Genomic DNA, 20921 nt, shown 5'->3' with positions numbered 1-20921 from the left:
AATAAAGTTTTACGGTAATTTAAATACATTTCAAGGTGTGCAGACTGACTACTCGTGAGATCCAGTGATGCTTTAAATTCTTTATATCAGTTATATGGTATGTTTACTGCACACTAATCACTCTGCATGTTTGTAAGATTATAGGTAAGTCGTGTTCTTGAGTGGTGAATTGTGTTATGTGCTTTTGGAGCATACAGTCACGTTTTACGGTGTGTAAGCTGACACATTTGTAGACGGGATAAACAAAGGATTTTCCCCGTGCATTGTATTATATTCCGAGCTGCCACAAACGGCTGACAGATTGTGTTGTGCTGCCAGCTACTGTGCAACACAAACAGTGCATTCTTCAAAAGCTTTGCAGGCTTTCTTTTTCTTAACAGTTTATCTCCCTGACCAGCAGAGAGCACTGCTTCCTCCAAGCTTTGAAATGCAGTAAGTCACAAACATGCAGAGACACTTCCATGCACTCGTGCCTTTAGAGGGAAGAAAAAAACAGGAATACTGATGCTTTCTTTAAATGCACGGCACAAATTAAAGAGTTCAGCCTGCTCGTGATATGAGCTTGTAGCATATTTGAGATATATCTGTGGTATCTTGCACTGTTAAATGGTGAATAAGCTTTACAGGTCTGTGGCTGTGTTCCAGTTCAGCACTGTGATCTGCAGCTGTCTAATACAATGATAATTGATAATTGTGTCATAAAGCTAGAGCCCTCTCTGCTCATTTAGAAGTATTTGGAGGACAAACACTGGAGCCGTGAGAGGCAGATGAAAGGGAACAGGTGCCAGAGAGCTCAGCTACAGGAGCCTAAGTAGACATGGAAAAAGAGGTGCATGAGAAATGGGGCTGAAAAAGCAGATATGCATTTTTTTTTAAGTTAATCAACTGTCTTTTTTTGTCTCTCTGACTACAGAGGAATTGAGAAAAGAATATAAAGGAAACTGGCATGTAGTAACTTGCAGAATATTCCACAGCTCAGTCTGAGTATAATCAGTGATGAAGGATTTATAGGCAAGGCAAGGCAAGGCAAGTTTATTTGTATAGCACAATTCAACAACAAGGTGATTCAAAGTGCTTTACAGAGACATTAGAAACAAGAACAAATAAAAAGCATGATTTAAAATTGAATAAAACAAGCAAATAAACTAACTAACTAATTAACAAACAAACAAACAAACAACAGTATATAAAATCAAAACAGATAAAATCAGAACAGTAGATAAAATCAGTAGTTAAATGTAAGTTTTGAAATTTAAGCTTAAAGTGTGGATTTGGTGCTTTATTCAAATGCAGCTGAGAACAGGTGAGTCTTCAACCTGGATTTAAATAAACTGAGTGTTTCAGCTGATCTGAGGCTTTCTGGGAGTTTGTTCCAGATATATGGAGCATAAAAGCTGAATGCAGCTTCTCCGTGTCTGGTTCTGACTCTGGGAACTGATAAAAGACCGGATCCAGATGACCTGAGGGATCTGGATGGTTCATACTGGGTCAGGAGGTCATTGATGTATTTTGGTCCTAAACCATTCAGAGCTTTATAGGCCAGCATCAGAACTTTAAAGTCTATCCTCTGACGGACAGGCAGCCAGTGTAAGGACCTCAGAGCTGGACTGATGTGGTCCACTTTTTTGGTCTTAGTGAGGACTCGAGCAGCAGAGTTCTGAATGAGCTGTAGTTGTCTGACTGATTTTTTAGGTAGACCTGTAAAGATGCTGTTACAGTAATCAAGCCTACTAAAGATGAATGCATGGACTAGTTTTTCCAGGTCCTGTTGAGACATCAGATCTTTTATCCTTGATATATTCTTGAGGTGATAGTAAGCTGACTTTGTTATTGTCTTAATGTGTTTTTCTAAGTTTAGGTCTGCATCCATCACTACACCCAAATTTCTCGCCTGGTTTGTGGTTTTTAGATGTATAGATTGAAGTTCTCTGGTGACCTGTAATCGTTTTTCTTTGGCGCCAAAGACTATTACCTCAGTTTTGTTTTTGTTTAGCTGGAGAAAATTGTGGCACAACCAGTCATTAATTTCCTCAATGCATTTACCAAGAGCCTGTACAGGGCCTCGGTCTCCTGGTGACATTGTGATATATATTTGTGTGTCATCTGCATAGCTGTGATAGTTTATTTTGTTGTTGTTTATAATCTGTGCCAGTGGGAGCATGTAGATGTTATTTTTTTTTTTTTTTTTTTTTTTTTTTTTTTTCTAAATGACATCAGAAACAGCAGTATGCGACATTACGTGATGGCAGAGCTTCAGTTCATCCTTTGTCATTTTTTTTTTTTTTTTTTTTAATAATTAGGACAGGGGGAATGAATGAGAGAAAGAGGGGGAGAGAAAGAAAGAAAACCAAAGGGGAGAAGAGACGGTGAGAAGGGGGGGGAAGAGAGAGAAAAAAAAAAGTACTCCTGGGTCACCTGTATGGAGAAAAAAAACAAACAAACAAAAAAAACAAACAGAGGAGACAGCAAACAACAAAGAGCAACATAATAATAGAGAAAACAAAGCACCATCACAATAAACTAGCTAGTCATAGATATCAATATTTACTAAATAATAAACGATATTGTGCAGCACGCAAGATAGACAGCGCATAGTGTGCTTTGAGGCAGCAGCCAAGAAAGCTTTAGTCCGCGTCTGTGAATACCCATGTGTGCATACCTGTGTGGATCAGCATGCTTGCATTCCAAAGGTTTCTCCATGTAATGATCTGCTAGGGAGTGTGGGGGGGCCACAGCCCCGTCCTCCAGGGTGTGAAGCGGGTATGGAGGAGATCAAAACTCCAGACATCCAGAGGCCCCCAGAACACAAGAGACCATGGAAGACCAACAGAGGGGCAGCCGCGCCACTGTTCCAGTAAGAGCTGAGGAGAGTCCCAGATGAGGGCTCGCCCAGCAGCCGCGGAGCAGAAGTCAGGGGGAGTTGCAGTGACGCGCCCGTGAGCTCCGCCGGCCCCCAGCTGTGCCTGAGTGACCGAGCCCCAGGCCGAGAGGCCGGGGGCACCCCACCTCCAAAGGGGCCCGAGCGAGCCCCAGGCCCCAGGCCCCGACAAGCGGCCGCCAAGGAGTGAGCCGGTGTGTACCCGGACGCCCACCCCCAGACACAAAGAACCACCAACACACCGACACCTGAGGGAGTCCGCCACCGGCAGGGGAAGTGGTGGTGGGTGGAGATAGGCCTCCAAACCTTGGAGGGCCTGAGGTGTCCCCAGAGAGGTGGCGTCTGATACCCAACCTGACATATAGACACAGACATACAGGCACACACAGACACAAACATCCATTCCCACCCTCATGCTCTCATATGCACTCACTCCACACTCAACCAACGTGGAGACAGACATAAAGAGACGCTGTACACACAATCACACTCCCCAAGCGTACTCTACAAACCGGGTCTAGGTACCCTTGCCCCTGGAGGGGGGAATTGCACCCAGACCCAGGTGGTGTTACCCTTTTCCCTGCGGTGGGGAGAGGTAGACCACCCCGACTCCGCAGCAGCAGGGAGGCCCCACACCCCAGACCGCAGTCGGACGGCCAACTCCTCCTACTAGCCCTCCCGCTCCAGCAGGTCGCAGAGAATGGGGGTGGGAGAAGACTCCAAACCTCCCTCCACCCGCTCATTGTAGTGTTGATGCATATGTGTTCTAAGGTGCAATTAAAACCCAGGAGGGCATGGAGCTACCTGCCAAGGAGCAGCAGGTAAGCGCATAGTCCCTCCTGCTAGCCCTCAATGACTAAGTGTATTTAAAATTGAGAGGTGGGCAACGACGTCAGGGGTGAGGTATACACCCTGATGGTGATTTGGACTCCGTGATTGTGCCCACCCCCAAGATCCTATATGTATGTGTAATGAGAGTGTGAATAATGTGAATGTCTAAGTTGTGGGATAAAATTGAGGCAGAGGCAGCCAGAAGGGGACGGGGGGGGGGGGGGGGTAGCCTCCTCTGCACCCTGGTGACATACCCCCACTCCAAGGCCCTGCATGTGTGGGTGGTTGTGGAGGAGCGGGAAGAGGGAGGCAGCTGGAGGAAACTGGCATGTAGTAACTTGCAGAATATTCCACAGCTCAGTCTGAGTATAATCAGTGATGAAGGATTTATAGGCAAGGCAAGGCAAGGCAAGTTTATTTGTATAGCACAATTCAACAACAAGGTGATTCAAAGTGCTTTACAGAGACATTAGAAACAAGAACAAATAAAAAGCATGATTTAAAATTGAATAAAACAAGCAAATAAACTAACTAACTAATTAACAAACAAACAAACAACAGTATATAAAATCAAAACAGATAAAATCAGAACAGTAGATAAAATCAGTAGTTAAATGTAAGTTTTGAAATTTAAGCTTAAAGTGTGGATTTGGTGCTTTATTCAAATGCAGCTGAGAACAGGTGAGTCTTCAACCTGGATTTAAATAAACTGAGTGTTTCAGCTGATCTGAGGCTTTCTGGGAGTTTGTTCCAGATATAAGGAGCATAAAAGCTGAATGCAGCTTCTCCGTGTCTGGTTCTGACTCTGGGAACTGATAAAAGACCGGATCCAGATGACCTGAGGGATCTGGATGGTTCATACTGGGTCAGGAGGTCATTGATGTATTTTGGTCCTAAACCATTCAGAGCTTTATAGGCCAGCATCAGAACTTTAAAGTCTATCCTCTGACGGACAGGCAGCCAGTGTAAGGACCTCAGAGCTGGACTGATGTGGTCCACTTTTTTGGTCTTAGTGAGGACTCGAGCAGCAGAGTTCTGAATGAGCTGTAGTTGTCTGACTGATTTTTTAGGTAGACCTGTAAAGATGCTGTTACAGTAATCAAGCCTACTAAAGATGAATGCATGGACTAGTTTTTCCAGGTCCTGTTGAGACATCAGATCTTTTATCCTTGATATATTCTTGAGGTGATAGTAAGCTGACTTTGTTATTGTCTTAATGTGTTTTTCTAAGTTTAGGTCTGCATCCATCACTACACCCAAATTTCTCGCCTGGTTTGTGGTTTTTAGATGTATAGATTGAAGTTCTCTGGTGACCTGTAATCGTTTTTCTTTGGCGCCAAAGACTATTACCTCAGTTTTGTTTTTGTTTAGCTGGAGAAAATTGTGGCACAACCAGTCATTGATTTCCTCAATGCATTTACCAAGAGCCTGTACAGGGCCTCGGTCTCCTGGTGACATTGTGATATATATTTGTGTGTCATCTGCATAGCTGTGATAGTTTATTTTGTTGTTGTTTATAATCTGTGCCAGTGGGAGCATGTAGATGTTAAACAGAAGGGGTCCCAAGATGGAACCTTGGGGAACTCCACATGTGATACTTGTCTGCTCAGATGTGAAGTTACCTATTGATACAAAGTATTTCCTGTTTTCTACGTATGTTTTGAACCAGTTTAGTACAGTTCCTGAAAGACCTGTCCAGTTCTCCAGTCGTTTGAGTAATATGTTGTGGTCAACTGTATCAAATGCTGCACTGAGATCCAGTAAAACTAGGACTGACATTTTTCCACTGTCTGTATTCAGACATATGTCATTAAACACTTTGGTCAGAGCGGTTTCAGTGCTGTGGTTCTGTCTAAAACCTGACTGGAAGGCATCGTAGCAATTATTCTGTTTTAAGAAGTAACTGAGCTGTTGGGAAACTGCTTTTTCAATGATCTTACTTAAAAACGGGAGATTTGAGATCGGCCTGTAGTTGTTCATTTGTGTCTTGTCAAGATTGTCCTTTTTCAGTATAGGTTTGATTACAGCAGTTTTTAGTGATTCTGGAAACACACCTGATAATAAAGAAAAGTTGACGATCTGTAACAGGTCTGACTCCAAAGTCTTTGAGACCTTTTTGAAAAAACTTGTTGGCAGGACATCTAAACAGCAGGAGGAGGAGTTCAGTTGACCTAAGATGTCCTCCAGGTCTTTGCTGTTAATAGGTTGAAACTGTTTCATGGTGTTTAAACAGTTTTTTGGTGGACACAGTACATATCCTGGATCTGCTGTTGATGTACCAATTGCTTGTCTAATTTTTTGGATTTTTTCAGTGAAGAATTTGGCAAAGTCATTGCAGGCCATGGTCGAATGAAGTTCAGCTGCCACTGACACAGGGGGGTTTGTTAGCCTGTCAACTGTAGAAAATAAGACCCGAGCATTATGGCTGTTTTTAGTGATGATGTCAGAGAAGTAGGACCTCCTTGCATTCCTCAGTTGTAAATTATAATTGTGAAGTTTCTCTTTATAAATGTCATAATGAACCTGGAGGTTTGTTTTTCTCCATCTGCGCTCAGCTTTCCTACACTCTCTTTTTTCATTTTTCACCAGTGTGGAGTTTCTCCATGGAGACTTTTTCCTTCCAGAGATAACCTTCACCTTAATGGGAGCAATAGTGTCCATTACATTTAACATGTTAGCATTGAAGCTATTGACGAGCTCATTGACTGACCCTCTGGGCAGGTCAGGTGTTAATGGGAAGACCTGGTTAAAAATTGCACTACTGTGTTCAGTTATACACCGTTTTGTGATCACTGTTGTTGATATATTTGTGTGGGCTGAGATTTTACTTTCAAAGAAAACACAGTAATGATCAGACAGGCCCACATCAGACACAGTAACCTTTGAAATGCTCAGGCCTTTGGAGATCAGTAGGTCAAGAGTGTGTCCTCTATTATGTGTGGCCTCTGTTACATGCTGAGTCAGCCCAAAGTTGCCCAGAGTGTTACTCAGGTCTTTAGTCCCTTTGTCCTGAGGGTTGTCCACATGAATGTTAAAATCCCCAGCAATAATTACACAGTCAAAATCAACACAGATCACAGACAGCAGTTCACTGAGGTCATTAAAAAAGTCTGTGCAGTATTTGGGAGGCCTGTAAACATTAAGAAACACAACTTTGGATGGGGCCTTCAGCTGTAAAGCCACATATTCAAAAGACTGAAAACTTCCAGGAGATAGCTGCTTACATTGAAATGATTCATTAAATAAGACAGCAACCCCTCCTCCTCTCCTGCTCGCCCTGACCTCACTGATAAAACTGTAGTTAGGAGGGGTCGTCTCGATGAGAACAGCTCCACTGTTACTTTGGTCCAACCAAGTTTCAGTTAAAAACATAAAATCAAGGCTGTGCTCAGTGATTAAATCATTAATTAAAAATGTTTTCCCAGCTAGAGATCTAATGTTTAATAAAGCCAACTTAAGTGTTTTAGAGGTATTACTTGTCCCCTCGTGTTTGGGAGCAGTCTGTGGCACACAAGGTATGTTTACTATGTTTAAAGATCTTTTAGAGTGCAGCTCTCTGTGTTTTGACCAGGCCACATGTCTCCTGTCACCTAAAAGTACAGAAATTTTAAAACCTTCTAGTAAACAGGGTCCCAGCTTCTCCTGGGAAAAGTCATCACTGCCATAATCCTCACAGCCCGGACCCTTCACATATCACATATCAGACTGCGGAGACAGGGCATGAAGAGGAACTAAGGGGGGCGAGGCTGGGCAATGTGACTTCGATTGCTCTGTTGAGGGTGGGGCTCGATGGCGAACCTTTGGCCGCTCTGGTGGGGGGTTTATGGGGGACAAAAAGGGATTGGGACGGGGGGTAGATCTGAGCCCAGCATTGACCCGCTCCATCATCTCCTCAGTGAATTTCAGGTGTGGGGAGGAGGGAGAAAGGGAGGGGGAGGAGGGTGATGGCCTGTCAGGGGTTTGGGGGACTGGGGAAGGTCGTGGTCCCTTGTCCTGGTCGTTGGTGTTGTTGAGAGAGTTGGAGGCAAATAGGGACCCCTCTTCTTGCCTTAGATGTCTCTCCTTTCTGAGGCTCTTCCTCAGATGCCATGGATGTCTCTCCTTTCTGAGGCTCTTCCCGGGTGGGGGCAAATGGAGCTCCTCCTCAAGGTTTCTGCTGGGCTTTGTCTGTTCTTGGAGTACTGTTTGTTCCTCTTTATGAGATAACTCCTCGTTTATCTCAGCCTTGGCACCAAGCACAGATGGATGACGTATGGAATAAAACAAGTTGGAGGTGAACAGTTTCACCCCTGACTTGTTAAAATTAAATCCATTTGCTTTGAACAGATGCCTGCGTTCCCAAAAAATATTAAAGTTGTCGATAAAATGCACTGAGTGGTCAGCACATGCTGATATAAGCCATTTATTCAGTGTAAACAACCTGCTGAATCTCTCGTCTCCTCCTCTGACCGGCGGTACAGGTCCACTGATGAATACAGCTGCATTCAGAGAGTTTACAGTATTTAATAATCCAGTAAAGTCCCGTTTCAGAACCTCCGACTGTTGTTTGGACACATCGTTTGACCCTGTATGCAGAACAATGTTTGTCACAGTTGGATATTCATCTGCAATTTGAAGAATTCTCTCCTTCAGGTTGTTGACCATATCGTTAGGAAAGCAGAGGACTTTAGTGTTCTTACCGCACATCCTTTGTACATCCTTTACAGCAGAGTCACCCACAATCAGAGTTTCAGGCCTAGCCTTTAGCTTTCCCTGTGGCCTTTCACTTTTCAACAGATTTTCAGACCTTATTTCGCTGCTTTTAGATGGATGGTTGTCCGATATAGATCCAGGGTCCTTTGATAGTGGAGCAAATCTGTTCTGCAGTTTCACATTCAGTTGTTTTGGAGGTTTGTTGTTAACCTTCCTATTCACGGTTGTCCAGTCCTGTTTCCTCCTGTATACAGGGGTAGAAGAGCTTCTCTGTCTCGTAGGAAGTGAAGGCCAGTCGGTTTCAGAGATTTCAGCTCGCTGTGCCCTGCCTGTGATACGTCCTCCCCCTTCCAGGAGACATGATTTATGTCTTGGTTTTGCACCAAGACAGTCTAAGGGGGGATTATCACTTGAGGATTTATAATAATGCACAGAGTCTACTTTCTTGGTCATGTTATCTGTGCTCCTTAGCTGTGTACTAGCTTGCTCATCGCCATTGTTTTGAATCAAAGGCAAGGTTGTTTCATTTCCACACAGTCCATTTACCTCCACGTTTACTTCTAAGCGATGAATTTTTGTCTCCAGTACTGCAATCTTCTGCAGGAGGCTGTGGTAGTCATCTGTGGAGAGGGAAGGCATCTTGTTGCTAGTTAGCCTAGCGGTTAGCACCTTTCCAGGCTATTGAGGCTGCTCGGTGCCCAGACGCTGTAATCAGGCTTCAGCTGTGTCTAGGCCACAGACACACGGAGCGCTGAGGATAAGGTAACCATAAAATGTTGCTGTTTCTGTTAAGAACACTCTAGTCCTAATGATCTACAAGTGTCCAGAAGTTATCGCAGGTAAGCTCACACGGAAAAAAGGGAAAAAATCAGCATAAAAATCAATATAAGAAGCAAAGCATTCAAGAGCAAAGAGATGAAGTGTCCACACTCACAAAGGGGAGGAGCAAAAAAGGGGAGAGGAGATTATGATGATCCTTGTTTTAAGTAAAGCTTTCATTGCAGTAATAACAGAGGGTCATTAAATGATGTAATGTGTTAGGAGACAAAAGATTAGCTTCCAAAGTGTGTTTGAAGTATTCATTTGTAATCTCAGTACATACGGGGAACTAATGCCAGCATGTTTACTAGGGACAGAGATGCTACCATAAAAGGAATATTTGCAGAGTCACAGTGTGCATGTGGAAATGGATCCCATGAGTAAAATAAAATATTCAGGATTGGCTGTGATTAGCCAGGGAAATATTTACTGTATATAAACAACAAGAGAAAAAGCATCATAAACACAGCTCCTCCATATTGCCTTTGCTGTAGTTAGTCCAAATGTGTTGACTGTCATATAATACGCAAACAAAAACCTACACATTGCATTCTCAGTCACGTGGAAACAAAGGCTGTTACTGACTGGCAAACAAGATTTTTAATTTTGTCAAATAACACATAATACCTAAAATCATCAGACTGTGGCTGGCATCGGTGAGTACAAAGCATTCATAAATCACAGTAAAAAAAAAATTGGGCTCAGACTAAAGTATATATCCACATAGTAATCCCTAATAAACAAGAGAGGAGACAGTAAGAAAGCACTGGAGCAGAAAGGCACTAAACTCGATTCATTGTCTAATCTTTAAATGCCTGGTCTGAAAAAAAGAGTAAGAATAATTCCATTTAATGGATTACGGACATTGAAAGGCTTTATTTTCCAATAATCACGTTTCTGTAGCCCTTGACATGACACAGCTTGTTACTGTCGAAGTCAACCACCAGCTTTCTCAGTCCAGAATGGGTGGGTGTGAAGTAGATTTTCACCTTGGCATCTTCACCAGGTCCCACTGGTCCCAGCCTGCAGGAAAAAAGTTTAAATATTACTTTTGAGGCAACACCAGAAGGTTTATATCACAGTCCTGTGATTGCATAGACATTTCAATAATTCCTGCTGTCAAACAAACCATGATACTTGTGACTATTTATGGCAATGGTGCAGTTGGAGTTGAAGTGTTTGAATTGCTCTGAAGAGTTTGGCTAAACATAGTCGTGGTAAAAAAAAATAGCAGGCACATTGCTCATCAGTCATGGAGTCAGAAACACAAAGCTGGATTTATGTAAAGTAAATTATTGGACACTGTTCAAACACTCAATGAGGAGATACTCCTCCTATCTTCTTCTGTTGAGCAATCATAAGGAATCCGTTTGGTAATTTATTTTCTCTCCTGCCTGCTCCAGTGACCTCCTGTCCTGACTAAACAGCAGCACATTCAGCCAGACATTCGGGTGCTGAACGGAGACTTGGCAGCAAAACGTGAAACAATATGACACAAATCTCATAATTCAAATTGGGAAGTAACATTTCCATTACAGACAGTAATAATTTTTAAAAGGTTGTCTTGAAAAAAGACAAATATCTTAATGGCTTAATGACCTCTCAGTAATGATGCCTCCCCCTGTCAGGTTGGCCCCTTCGATGCTGAAGCAGCAGTTCTCCAGTCTCTCTGGCAGAGGGTTTTGAAGGGTGATCTCTGCAGCCAGCTTCCGATTCTCCTTTGGTTCTCCCAGGATCTGTTCAGAAACAGGCCAAAAATTATGATCACTCTCAGATGAAGCTCATAATGCTGCTTATCTCATAACAATCATGCATGACATTGGTTATATTTGTTCAGGTCACTTCTGGGTTTTAAAGACCCCAAAAGTTTGTATTTTGTCACATATCTTGCTACTCACCCTGACTTTGATTTCAGGGTTGTCCAGTACAACATTTCTCACTGCCAGTGTTGTATCTCCAGTGGTATAGTCCAGCAGCAGAGCTGCCAGACGGATTAGGTTGTCCTCAGTGATCTGACCACCGTATTTGGAGTAGTTCAGCCTTAGTGGAACTTTCCTCTCTGGAAGGACGTAGACATTATATTTTAAACTTACAGTGAAAAGAAAAGTCTGTACTAACCTTCTCTATCAGCGGTGAGCTTACTTACCTCCTCCAGGGGAAAGCTCAACATTGAGTAGATCTTTGAAGCCGCAGTTCCCTCCCATAAACCCATTATAGGACAGCGCGCAGGATCCAAACAACAGGCGGCACTTCTTCTCACTTTGTGTGTTGTTAGTAACCACAGCAAACACATCAAAGTCACAGCCCTTCCTCATATCTGATGTCACCTTGATATTGAGGTGCAGGCCTTGATTCTGTTGCTGCTGGAGCAGCTTGTTTTGATGGTCAGCTTTCTTAAAAGCCTCCCGCTCTTCAGCAGATCCTGTGAGTATTGAAGCGACATCATGGCTTAAATAACAGAAGCCTCGGCCCATATGCCTTGCCATGCTGTATAATCAATTTCTACAGTATATTTGAACCAAAGTGATAAAGTGTGTGTAGGAGTAAATGAGCCTAAGGGTGTTCTGAGTTGACTTTATGTACAATAGGGGGAATGCAAACACTGATAAGCAATTCAGGAATGTAGCTAGAAAGTGACCCTGGTTTTACCTACAGGTATGAGGGAATGATTTCCACGCACACTTACGGTGTGTGAAAAACTGGGCAAAAGTGCAATGAATGCAAACATGTGAGACCATGTTGGATGAGGCGTGCATGGTAAATCCCTCTTTGCATTGCAAACAAGTGTTTAAATAGTACATCTTGGGTAAATATCTATTTTTTTCAAAAGAGAAAGAACTTATTTGATTCAGCTGGAGTGCTAAAAGTTTGATCTACCTTCAGGGTATTTGTAGAGATGAGTGATGTCCTCTCTGGCATCACTGCCCACACTCTTGGTGCTGATCTTTTGGCCAACGAGTGCATTGGAAGAAACTTTCGATGTGCTGCCATCCTTCTTCTTCATGAATGTGATCACATCAGCATTGACCTCAGCGAAGACAAAGGGGGCATCGTACTTGAACGTGAGCTCACCTTCCTTAATGGCTCTGACAGGGGTGGGGCCACAGCAGTACACCCCTGAGGGAAACGGGGGGAAAGACACAGTGAGCACGTTACTTGATAAAACAACATGCTTTAGATGGACAGTCTTTCTTACCTTCACTCTTCTCCTGAGGCGTGGGGTCATAGGCCTGCCAACCATTAAAGTCAGGTTTAAGGTCAGGTCTAGTCATCCAGTTCTCTACCCAGCAGTGATAGTTCCTGTAGATACAATGCATACCATAAAATGCATAATAGAAACATACTGCATGGTCATATGTATTACAACCATGCATCACATGCAAAAACATTATGGCCACCCTTGCCACACCTCTTCATTACTCCAGACCCAGCTGCCCTAACCAAAGTAACTCAGGTCTTCACACTTGCCCCATGACACAACAGATTCACGCTGAGTATAGCCTGTGGATTCTCTCATTTCAAGATAGTCAGTGATTTAAATTGAATCTGTGAGCTGTCCCACCATTTGTGAGTCAACTTAAAAGAGTTCTCACCAGATCATTTCTTTGGATTGAATGAGTTCTCCATTTTCATTGACATAGCGTTCAATCACCAGGTTGCTGTTGGTGTCATGTGCAGACAGATAGTTGGTTACAAGTCGGCAGGGGATGCCCAGGGCCCTGGAAACTGACAAGGTTTAACAATAACTTAAGTATTATCATATTTAAAAGATGAACAAAATGCATATCATAAATATGTGCTTATATGTAGGATATAATGTTTTGTCTGCTTGAGTCTAAGCAAGCGGTTTTTAGAGATAGGCTACCAAGCCTGGCTCTGTGCTATCTTACCTGAGCAGGCCACTGCAGCAAACACCCAGCACTGTCCATAGCGAACAGGCTGACAGGCTTGTGTGTCCCAGTTGCGCAGGATTTCCACACTTCCCCTCCATAACATGGGGCTGACGCCTCCTTCATAGTCACCTGTCCATTTTCCCAGCAACACCCCTTTGTCATCATTGCAATTCACCTGCCAGGCAAAAGAAACGTGTCTATGAAAATTAACAAAGAGAAACAATACTCTCTCAAAATGAAAGAATATCGAGAAGTCAAAAGGACAAACCATAGCACTCAGCACTCTGGACACGTAAATGGGATTTCTTCTCCCTGAGCAGTCCTTGCCAGGATTTTTCAGATATTTAGGATTCATATCGAGAATCCTCAGACAGACATCCAGGATTCCACTTTCAAACTGTACCGCAACATAAGACACATAACTGCAGATTAAGTGTGAGCGGAAAAATAACAAAACTAGGCATGTCATGGCAGGCACATGCTTTATAAAAATAAATAAATACAACAAATCTGAAATACAATGCAAGTCAAAACTTTGAGCATACCCAATCATTCATATACAATACTGTTTTCATTCAGAATGACGGGCATTAAGGCTTCCACATTTTATAACAAGGGAGGTTATCCTTTATTTTTGCAGATATTGTGCTTCTGCTGCTAAAAATCACATTTACAGTGATTTAAAGTATACTTTGTAGTGGACAGCAGGGCTTACTGCCTTCAAATTCAACCTATGTCCATACTTCAGGAAGCAGAGGACTAAAGGGACTTCACTCAGAATTTTAAAGGGGAAACAGACTGATTTCTGGCAGGGCATGATGTGGAGGATATTCAGGCATTAAAGCAGGAAGGTAAAAATTCAGAGGAAGAGATACCAGCTTTTGAAGAGTCACGTCATGGAAAAACTGATGGAACGCACCATCCATTAACCTCCTAACACTCAACAATTCATTCTTGCCCTATGTGAGGGATGCAAGTTTGAGACCTATACATCAACCAAAGTATATGTGTTGTATCTCAGGCCTGCTGCAGTGTAAAGAGGACATCCTGGGCTTTCTATTGATGCTGCATTTTATTGCCACAAGGGAGGTTAAGTGATCTGATATTATTATTCTTTTGTTAAAAGTTGGTTCTTCATTATTACATTCTTGTCTTTATTTTACCAAGAGCTCAGAAATTTACAGTAATTTTAGCACTTTCAAAACAAAACTTTTATTCAGTGTCTTTGTAGTGCACAGCAGGACTTCCAGCTCTCATTTGTAGAAGGGGAGTCAGACGTATAGCTGTCTGGGGATGAGTTGCCAGGTGAAAGAGGCTGATATTATAACAGTAAAGTGAAAGCTCAAAGGAGTTGGCCGAGAAAGTACAAACTCATTACCAGGTAGCAAGAGTTGAGGCTTGGGTGTGAAATTCATGATTTTCAGGGTTTTTATTGGGTTGTTTTTTTTTTATCAGTTTTATTGTTAACTCAGTTTCCCTGGGTCTTTTCCCCTGTGTTATGAATAAATCTTCTTTTTGGTACCTCCACTGGTTTTATTTTGTTGTAACACAACAATATATATTGTCGGACACAAACCGGTCCGAGGCGCAAAAAAGCTTGTTAGGGCTCTGAAGTTTTTCATTACAATATCTAGTCGGGGAAATAGGAGTATTTTCACTAGAAATCAACTCTATTGAAACTGGGCTGAAATATCTGTGTTCATGGCATGATCCGAATACCCTAGCATCTGAATGTACCAGGTCCCAGTTACAGCCAGTTCAATAGGTTAGGAGAGACTCTTTAAGATTAGACAGTCCATCAAAGTAACAAATGATCCTAATTTCTCTAATAAGGGAAGAAGGGAAACTGTCCTCTGGAAACTGAATTGTAGAAAGGGAGTGCTTAAAAAATCAGAATAGGAAAACATTATCTTCTGGCTCTCAGGATCCTACTAAAGAAAATACTACTTTATCATGCTGTCCACCCTCTTTATGTATCCAGATCTAGATGTATTTTTCTGTTATCAGAATGAGTGCGGTTCACTCCCTCACCGCTCTGGCACTGTGTGAACTTATATAACTGATTATGTGGATAATGTAGGCAGGCTGATTGTGTCAGTGTTGTTGCTGGCACCTGTCCAAAATTCCAGGGAGTAGGTATGGGATGTTTGTAGGCTCCTCGAAAGATGATCCCATCCTGAGCTAAGACATACTCTGCCAAATTCTCCTTGTTGTCCATGTATACTGCATCACCTGTTGCCAAGAGACATTACAAACATTAATACATGCCTTAATACATGTCCTAACTAGGGTGTAAATGATGTACTGCTGGTCTTTAACTATTGGAAACTGCCTATTGAAAACACAAGAGTGTAAAATACTATTATGTACCAAAGGAAAGACTACAGGCTGCTGCTGGAAAGGTTAGTGCTAGCTCAGCTCAAAAGTAAACACAAGTGAAGTAGCTGACATGTTACAGCTGTCTTCTGTCTATAATCCTCTTTTTCAATCTTTCTCTTTCATTCACTTTCAATCCAGTGCTTCAAAACTATTCCAACAAAGGAATATTCAGCTCAAGGCTGAACTATTGCTTAAAAATCACAACATAGTTGTTTGACTATGCAACCGTTCCCTTAAATGGTCTCTTCACTCGTGCAACTGAAAAGTTCCTGCAATAAACAGGATCATCAAAGTGAGTCTTAACAAGAGCCCCTTGTGCGACAGCTTCTGTTTACCCACCTGGACACCAGGGATTAAAGAGCAGGATGAACTCGATCCTCGCAGAGTGCCCCAGGGTCAGGGTGTAGCGGCCTATAGGCGCATCTGGTGCAGAGCAGATTGACAGGGCCACCGTGTCTCCGGGTGGACTGGTGACAGCAGCACTCCAGCAGGAAGTGTCAATGCTGGCAGACAGACCAAAAGAGGCCCTGGTGCCATACTGTTCAGAGGGTTGAGGACCTGCATGAAACCCCAAATATAGTTAGAAGTCTGAGTCTGAAAGAAGAGGCAGAGATCCTAGTGAAACAGTCGTAGCTAGGGAATGTAAACTTACAGTATGTCTTCTGATTTGTGGATATCATAATAGATTAGTAATTCATTCCTAAATTCTGCTGTGTTAAACGAATTTAAAATCATTTGTGTTCACTTTAATCCACAGAGCCAACTCTTTGACATCTCCCACTCAGCCAGCTAAAGCAAGGGCAAGCTTTGGGCTCACACACTGGGGGGGTGAACGGTGCCGCTCTTATCCATTAAAGCACATTCGACTTTCAAAGGCTGATATCATTATCTGTGATTATACACACGCTTTCCTCTTGGCGAGCAACATTTCCTGTTTAAAGAGTTTCATTCGATGGTCTGCAACAAGTTGACTTATCGTGCTCTTCATAAGAGACTTATCCAAATATTAGAAGAGGATAAGAGACAGAGAGCTTTCACTGTTTGTACTGCAAAAAATTTAAGATATAGTTTCTAGGGCTGCAAAGAATAACAACTAAGGTCATAGAGGATAGAAATGGAAACATCTTTCAGCTACTGTAACTGAGCCCAGTGTGAAAAGGGTGTTGCACTATTGCTGATCGCTGAAGACGGGAACATGACTTCCCTTTCCATAAACTTTGTTTCTTTCCCTTCTCATTCTTGAATAGGCAACAATGAAAATAGTGACAGCAGAAACACATGGTAATAAATGGTTTCAAGTTGCTGCTAACTTCCTGAATGAGAGGACACAATGCTTTTCCTATTCCTATTGTGTAGGGAAAGTTTTATTCATTCAATTTTCCAATTGTTTTGATACAGACCATATAAACTTCATAAAAGAACACATGTATATGATATAAATATTATAATACAAGAAACAGGAGCAGTACCTGTTTCTGCAACAAAATCAAGTGAGCTGACTCCTGGCTGGTAGCTTCCAGAGCGAAGGTACAGGCTGATTGAGAAAGGCTGGCCTCTCCTCACAATGAGACGATCAATGCCATTGAGATCGGTGCGATGGTCAGTGTTGTTGAACTCGCACTCCAAGTTCCAGCGATCGATGTCCAGAGCTAAAATGGAGAGAGGGAGGGAAAAAAACGTGAATAAAAAAAGAAAGTATTTAAGTAGTATTTAAAATATGCAGTATAGTCTATAAAGAACCATTTGGTAATGAGAGTTTCTATTATTCTTTATAAAAATGCAGATCAAGAAAAAAAACACAAAGAGTAAAAGAGTATCTGCATATAATATATTTACAATAATCAAACACTGTCTGCAGCACATTTAGCTGAGTACACACACAGCTACTACACAACTACTGACAGAAATTATACAGTGTAAATGCTATTTATATTAAACAATACTGACATATCCATACTTACAATTTTTACTTCTAAAAACATCTCTTACCTAGTAATTTCTCTCAATGCTGACCTAAAAAGTTGGATTTTTAGTCCAGAATAATCATTTAGATTTGTGAAGTTCATTAGTCATGGCCTTGTTTCTTATAATGATAGGAAAAAATATACCTCTATGCATATGGAGCACATGATGCAATGTCGCAAAAAAGTGGAAGCTTTATGAAACCTATTTGCTGTGTAGGACATCGGGAACTCTAATAAAATCAAAAGTGTCCAACAAATACTTTTAAAAAAATGATCAGTTAACTGAAAAAGTGCAGTTAACAAGGTCTGGATTTCCTGTGTCGCAGCTGTGGATGTGGCACATAATCTAAAAAACATAAAACAACTGCTTTGTTTGTTCCTTCTGCTTGTGATGACTTCACTTTGAAATTAAACTGCAGACTGTAGGATGCTCTGTCTTTTCCAACATTCAAGGATGATATTATCTGACAGATCTTCCTGTATTAATTTACCAGAAGCTAAACCCAGACAGTCACTCCCTTCACGCTCCAGTGTCCTTTGTAACTTAAAGAATCCCACCCTTTGATTAAAGGCCCACCTATATGATGACTCAGAGATTCTCTTGCTGCTGTGTAACCACTGGTCATCTGCACTGTGACATGTCATGTTAGCCTCTCCCTATGTATTATTCCTTGCAAACTTAATGCTTGAAACAGACATGAGGTGGTAGTCACAAGGCTAGGAGAGACTTAAGTAAACAAAGGCTCGACTAGAAAAAGTTCCTGCGGTTTTACATGAAATCCATAGGGGCTCATTCCTCAGTATTTGGCATGGCTCTGATGTTTTACTGATCTTGAACTTAGTCCGGTCTTAACTGAAGACACGTTAGTGCAGTGTATTCTGACACAGCTGGAGAGTGTAGTCAGAGCATAATGAGGGCTTTTCTGTTTAGTCTGTTCATGATCCCAAACCAATCAACACATATTTGAAAAAAAAATGTAAGCATTGCACTGAAGCACAATTATTATGTCAAGTTATATAGGAGCCATCTGGAGACAAGGAAGTCCAATAAAACATGCCCTCAGCTTACACAATGTGAAAACAATTACTTAGATTAATAACACATGGATGTCTGTCACCTTAAACCTTTAGAGACAACAGGCTAATGGTGCAGTGGGGAACTGACATCATCCTCTCTGCAGGGCTCTGGAGGCTTGTTGCGGCTACATTGATAGTACAAAAGGCAAGTATTTTGATTTGCTCCCGTAATTGAACATAATGTTTCATTTAAAGCGGAGCAGCTTTGGTATGTCATATGGTATGCATGTGTGGTGTGAAGACAAACTGAATGCATGTCACTGGGTTGCAGTTTATCCTGCAGGGTTGCGTAAATTATAAGGACAGCACTCCATTTTAAACTGAACGGGCCAAAATTCCTAAGCTTCGACCCTCCCTCTTTTTCTAACGTTTACATACTGAACACACCCACTCTCCACTTCCAGTCTACCAACCATGAGCCACACGCCACAGTCGCCCCCCCCCCCCCGTGATGTGTGGATCATGGTTAGCATCACTGAGGCCACTATGAGCCTCATAAGGAAAAGGAAAATTACACAAAGTCTAGCTGGGGACAAGTGTGCATGAGCTGGTACAGTCGACACTGTTTAAAATCCTGGAGAAATAAACAGGGAAAAACACTCTGAACTTTTCAGTCTTCAAGGAGACACCCATGTTGACTGAGGTTCTCCTTCAAAAGTTCATTCAGATTTAAATAAATGCTCTGTGCACATTCAGCATATGGAAAACAAATGTTGCTTATTTATAAGAAGTTAGTGTAAGCATGACCAACTACAATTTGTTCGGAGGTGCGCTGGCAGACGGTTAGGCTGCTATTAAAGTGTCCAGCTGCCCTCCACAGATATTTTTGGTATGTTGCGGTGTTTGACTTCACACACAGGTGGGCAACTTTTTATGTTTTTGAATTATTGGGGATTCCTATTAAACAGAAATGACGTGCTGTTTGTGGAGTTATGAATTTCTTAGCAGCACCATCCGAATTCTTTCTTGGTCCTCTGTGAGCCTATAAAGATAGCACTGGTTAAGTAATGGAAGCACCAGCTTCTCTCAGCTGCTATTATTAAGTGTTAGGGACCTTAGAAGGCAATCATCTTCTCAAATATAAAGGTGAAACATTTTTTTAGATCTTCAGATCCTTGATGAAAATGTGACATCGCTATATACAGCAGTACGGTGCTGAAGTGAATAGTGATGACTTCAGACAGCAGTGGAAATCTTTGGCACCGTGCCTGCAGGTTAAGAGTGAAAGTTTCACCTCCTAAACATGCACTTCTCTACAAAACTCTGTAACTAAACATCACAGTCACATTAACATAGACATAGTGGGATAATAATGAACACCCATGCTGACCCGAATGAATGACTCAAAACAACACATGTAACAATATTGATTTTTTTTTTATACTGAGTAAGGTCTTAACTATTTCTATCAAATTCTACGTATTAAAGACCTCTTCGTGCAAAAGATAACATCACCATAAAATTAGTAAGGAGGCACCATACAACTTACCTTGAGCCATGACTATTTCTGTGCTTGTTGACCAAACTGTGTATTCAGGCAGTCTTCAGCTGAGAGAGGAATTTTATGTGTGTCTCTGTTGCTCTCTGCCCTATTTGTAGTCCTCGTTGTGTTTGACAGTCTGGTAGTGGGTGTGACGTGACCCTCCCCTGGAGAGGGAGAGAGAGAGAGGGAGAGAGGGAGAGAGAGAGCTTAGCTAAGACCAATAGTGAGCGCCTGCTACAAAAACACACACGCGCACGCACACACATACACACAAACAGAGGAACTACTATACTTCTTCAGTGATTCATTACACACCCTATGTCAAGTAGGCTGAACGAATAGTAAAGTGCTGTAGTGATTTTGCAATGATCAGCATAGTTTACTGGAAAACAACAGCAGGTTACCGAGTGCACTACGAGCTATCGTATTTAAAAAGTTTCAAAAACATTTAAAAAAGAGAGAAAAATTAATACAGCTTCAGGCAGCATATATATAACAAAGAAGTTGAGCAGGTAACAGAGACCATGGCAGCTTCATCTAATCATCTTTTAAACAGGGTTGTAAGCCAATTGGCTGAGAAAAACATGTTCCAGCAGATAAAACGTTTGGGGAAATATGTTGTCATCATCTGATAATGTTTGTGAGATTTCCTCAGAAGATAACCTTTGCCAATCTAAACAAAGATTGTAGGTTGAAAAAAATACATAACAGCAGGTCAGTCAGCACGGTGAGACAAATTTTCATTTTTTCCCCTTCAAGTCTTCTCAGAATTCTCTGGAATTTCCACAGAGAAGAGTTATTAAGTCATGGCAATGTATCATTTATTTTCTCCAGAATGCATTTTAGCACAATACACACTCTGGGGTTGTTTTTTTTGTTTTGTTTTGTTTTTCAAAATTGCCAGC

At 41.9% G+C, this 20921-nt stretch overlaps 1 protein-coding gene across 1 annotated transcript; it reads right to left on the bottom strand.

The window, feature by feature from the left end:
- Window positions 1-10095: 10095 nt before the first annotated feature.
- tgm2b (transglutaminase 2b) lies at window positions 10096-20076 on the bottom strand. Its single transcript, XM_085353945.1, has 13 exons — window positions 20023-20076; window positions 16962-17141; window positions 15832-16050; window positions 15227-15345; window positions 13382-13510; window positions 13111-13288; window positions 12814-12946; window positions 12417-12520; window positions 12098-12337; window positions 11367-11642; window positions 11119-11279; window positions 10820-10956; window positions 10096-10243 (listed from the first exon to the last, which is right to left on the bottom strand). The coding sequence occupies exons 1-13, from the start codon at window positions 20030-20032 to the stop codon at window positions 10096-10098; spliced, it is 2034 nt and encodes a 677-aa protein (XP_085210071.1). The 5' UTR covers window positions 20033-20076.
- Window positions 20077-20921: the final 845 nt, after the last annotated feature.

The sequence above is a fragment of the Diplotaxodon limnothrissa genome, linkage group LG5 (assembly GCF_057381915.1).
Source record: "Diplotaxodon limnothrissa isolate DT_005_m linkage group LG5, D_limnothrissa_male_GT1.1, whole genome shotgun sequence".
NCBI lineage: Eukaryota > Metazoa > Chordata > Actinopteri > Cichliformes > Cichlidae > Diplotaxodon > Diplotaxodon limnothrissa.
The sequence above is the reverse complement of the archived record's forward strand: the minus strand, read 5'-3'. Positions and strand labels throughout refer to the sequence as shown.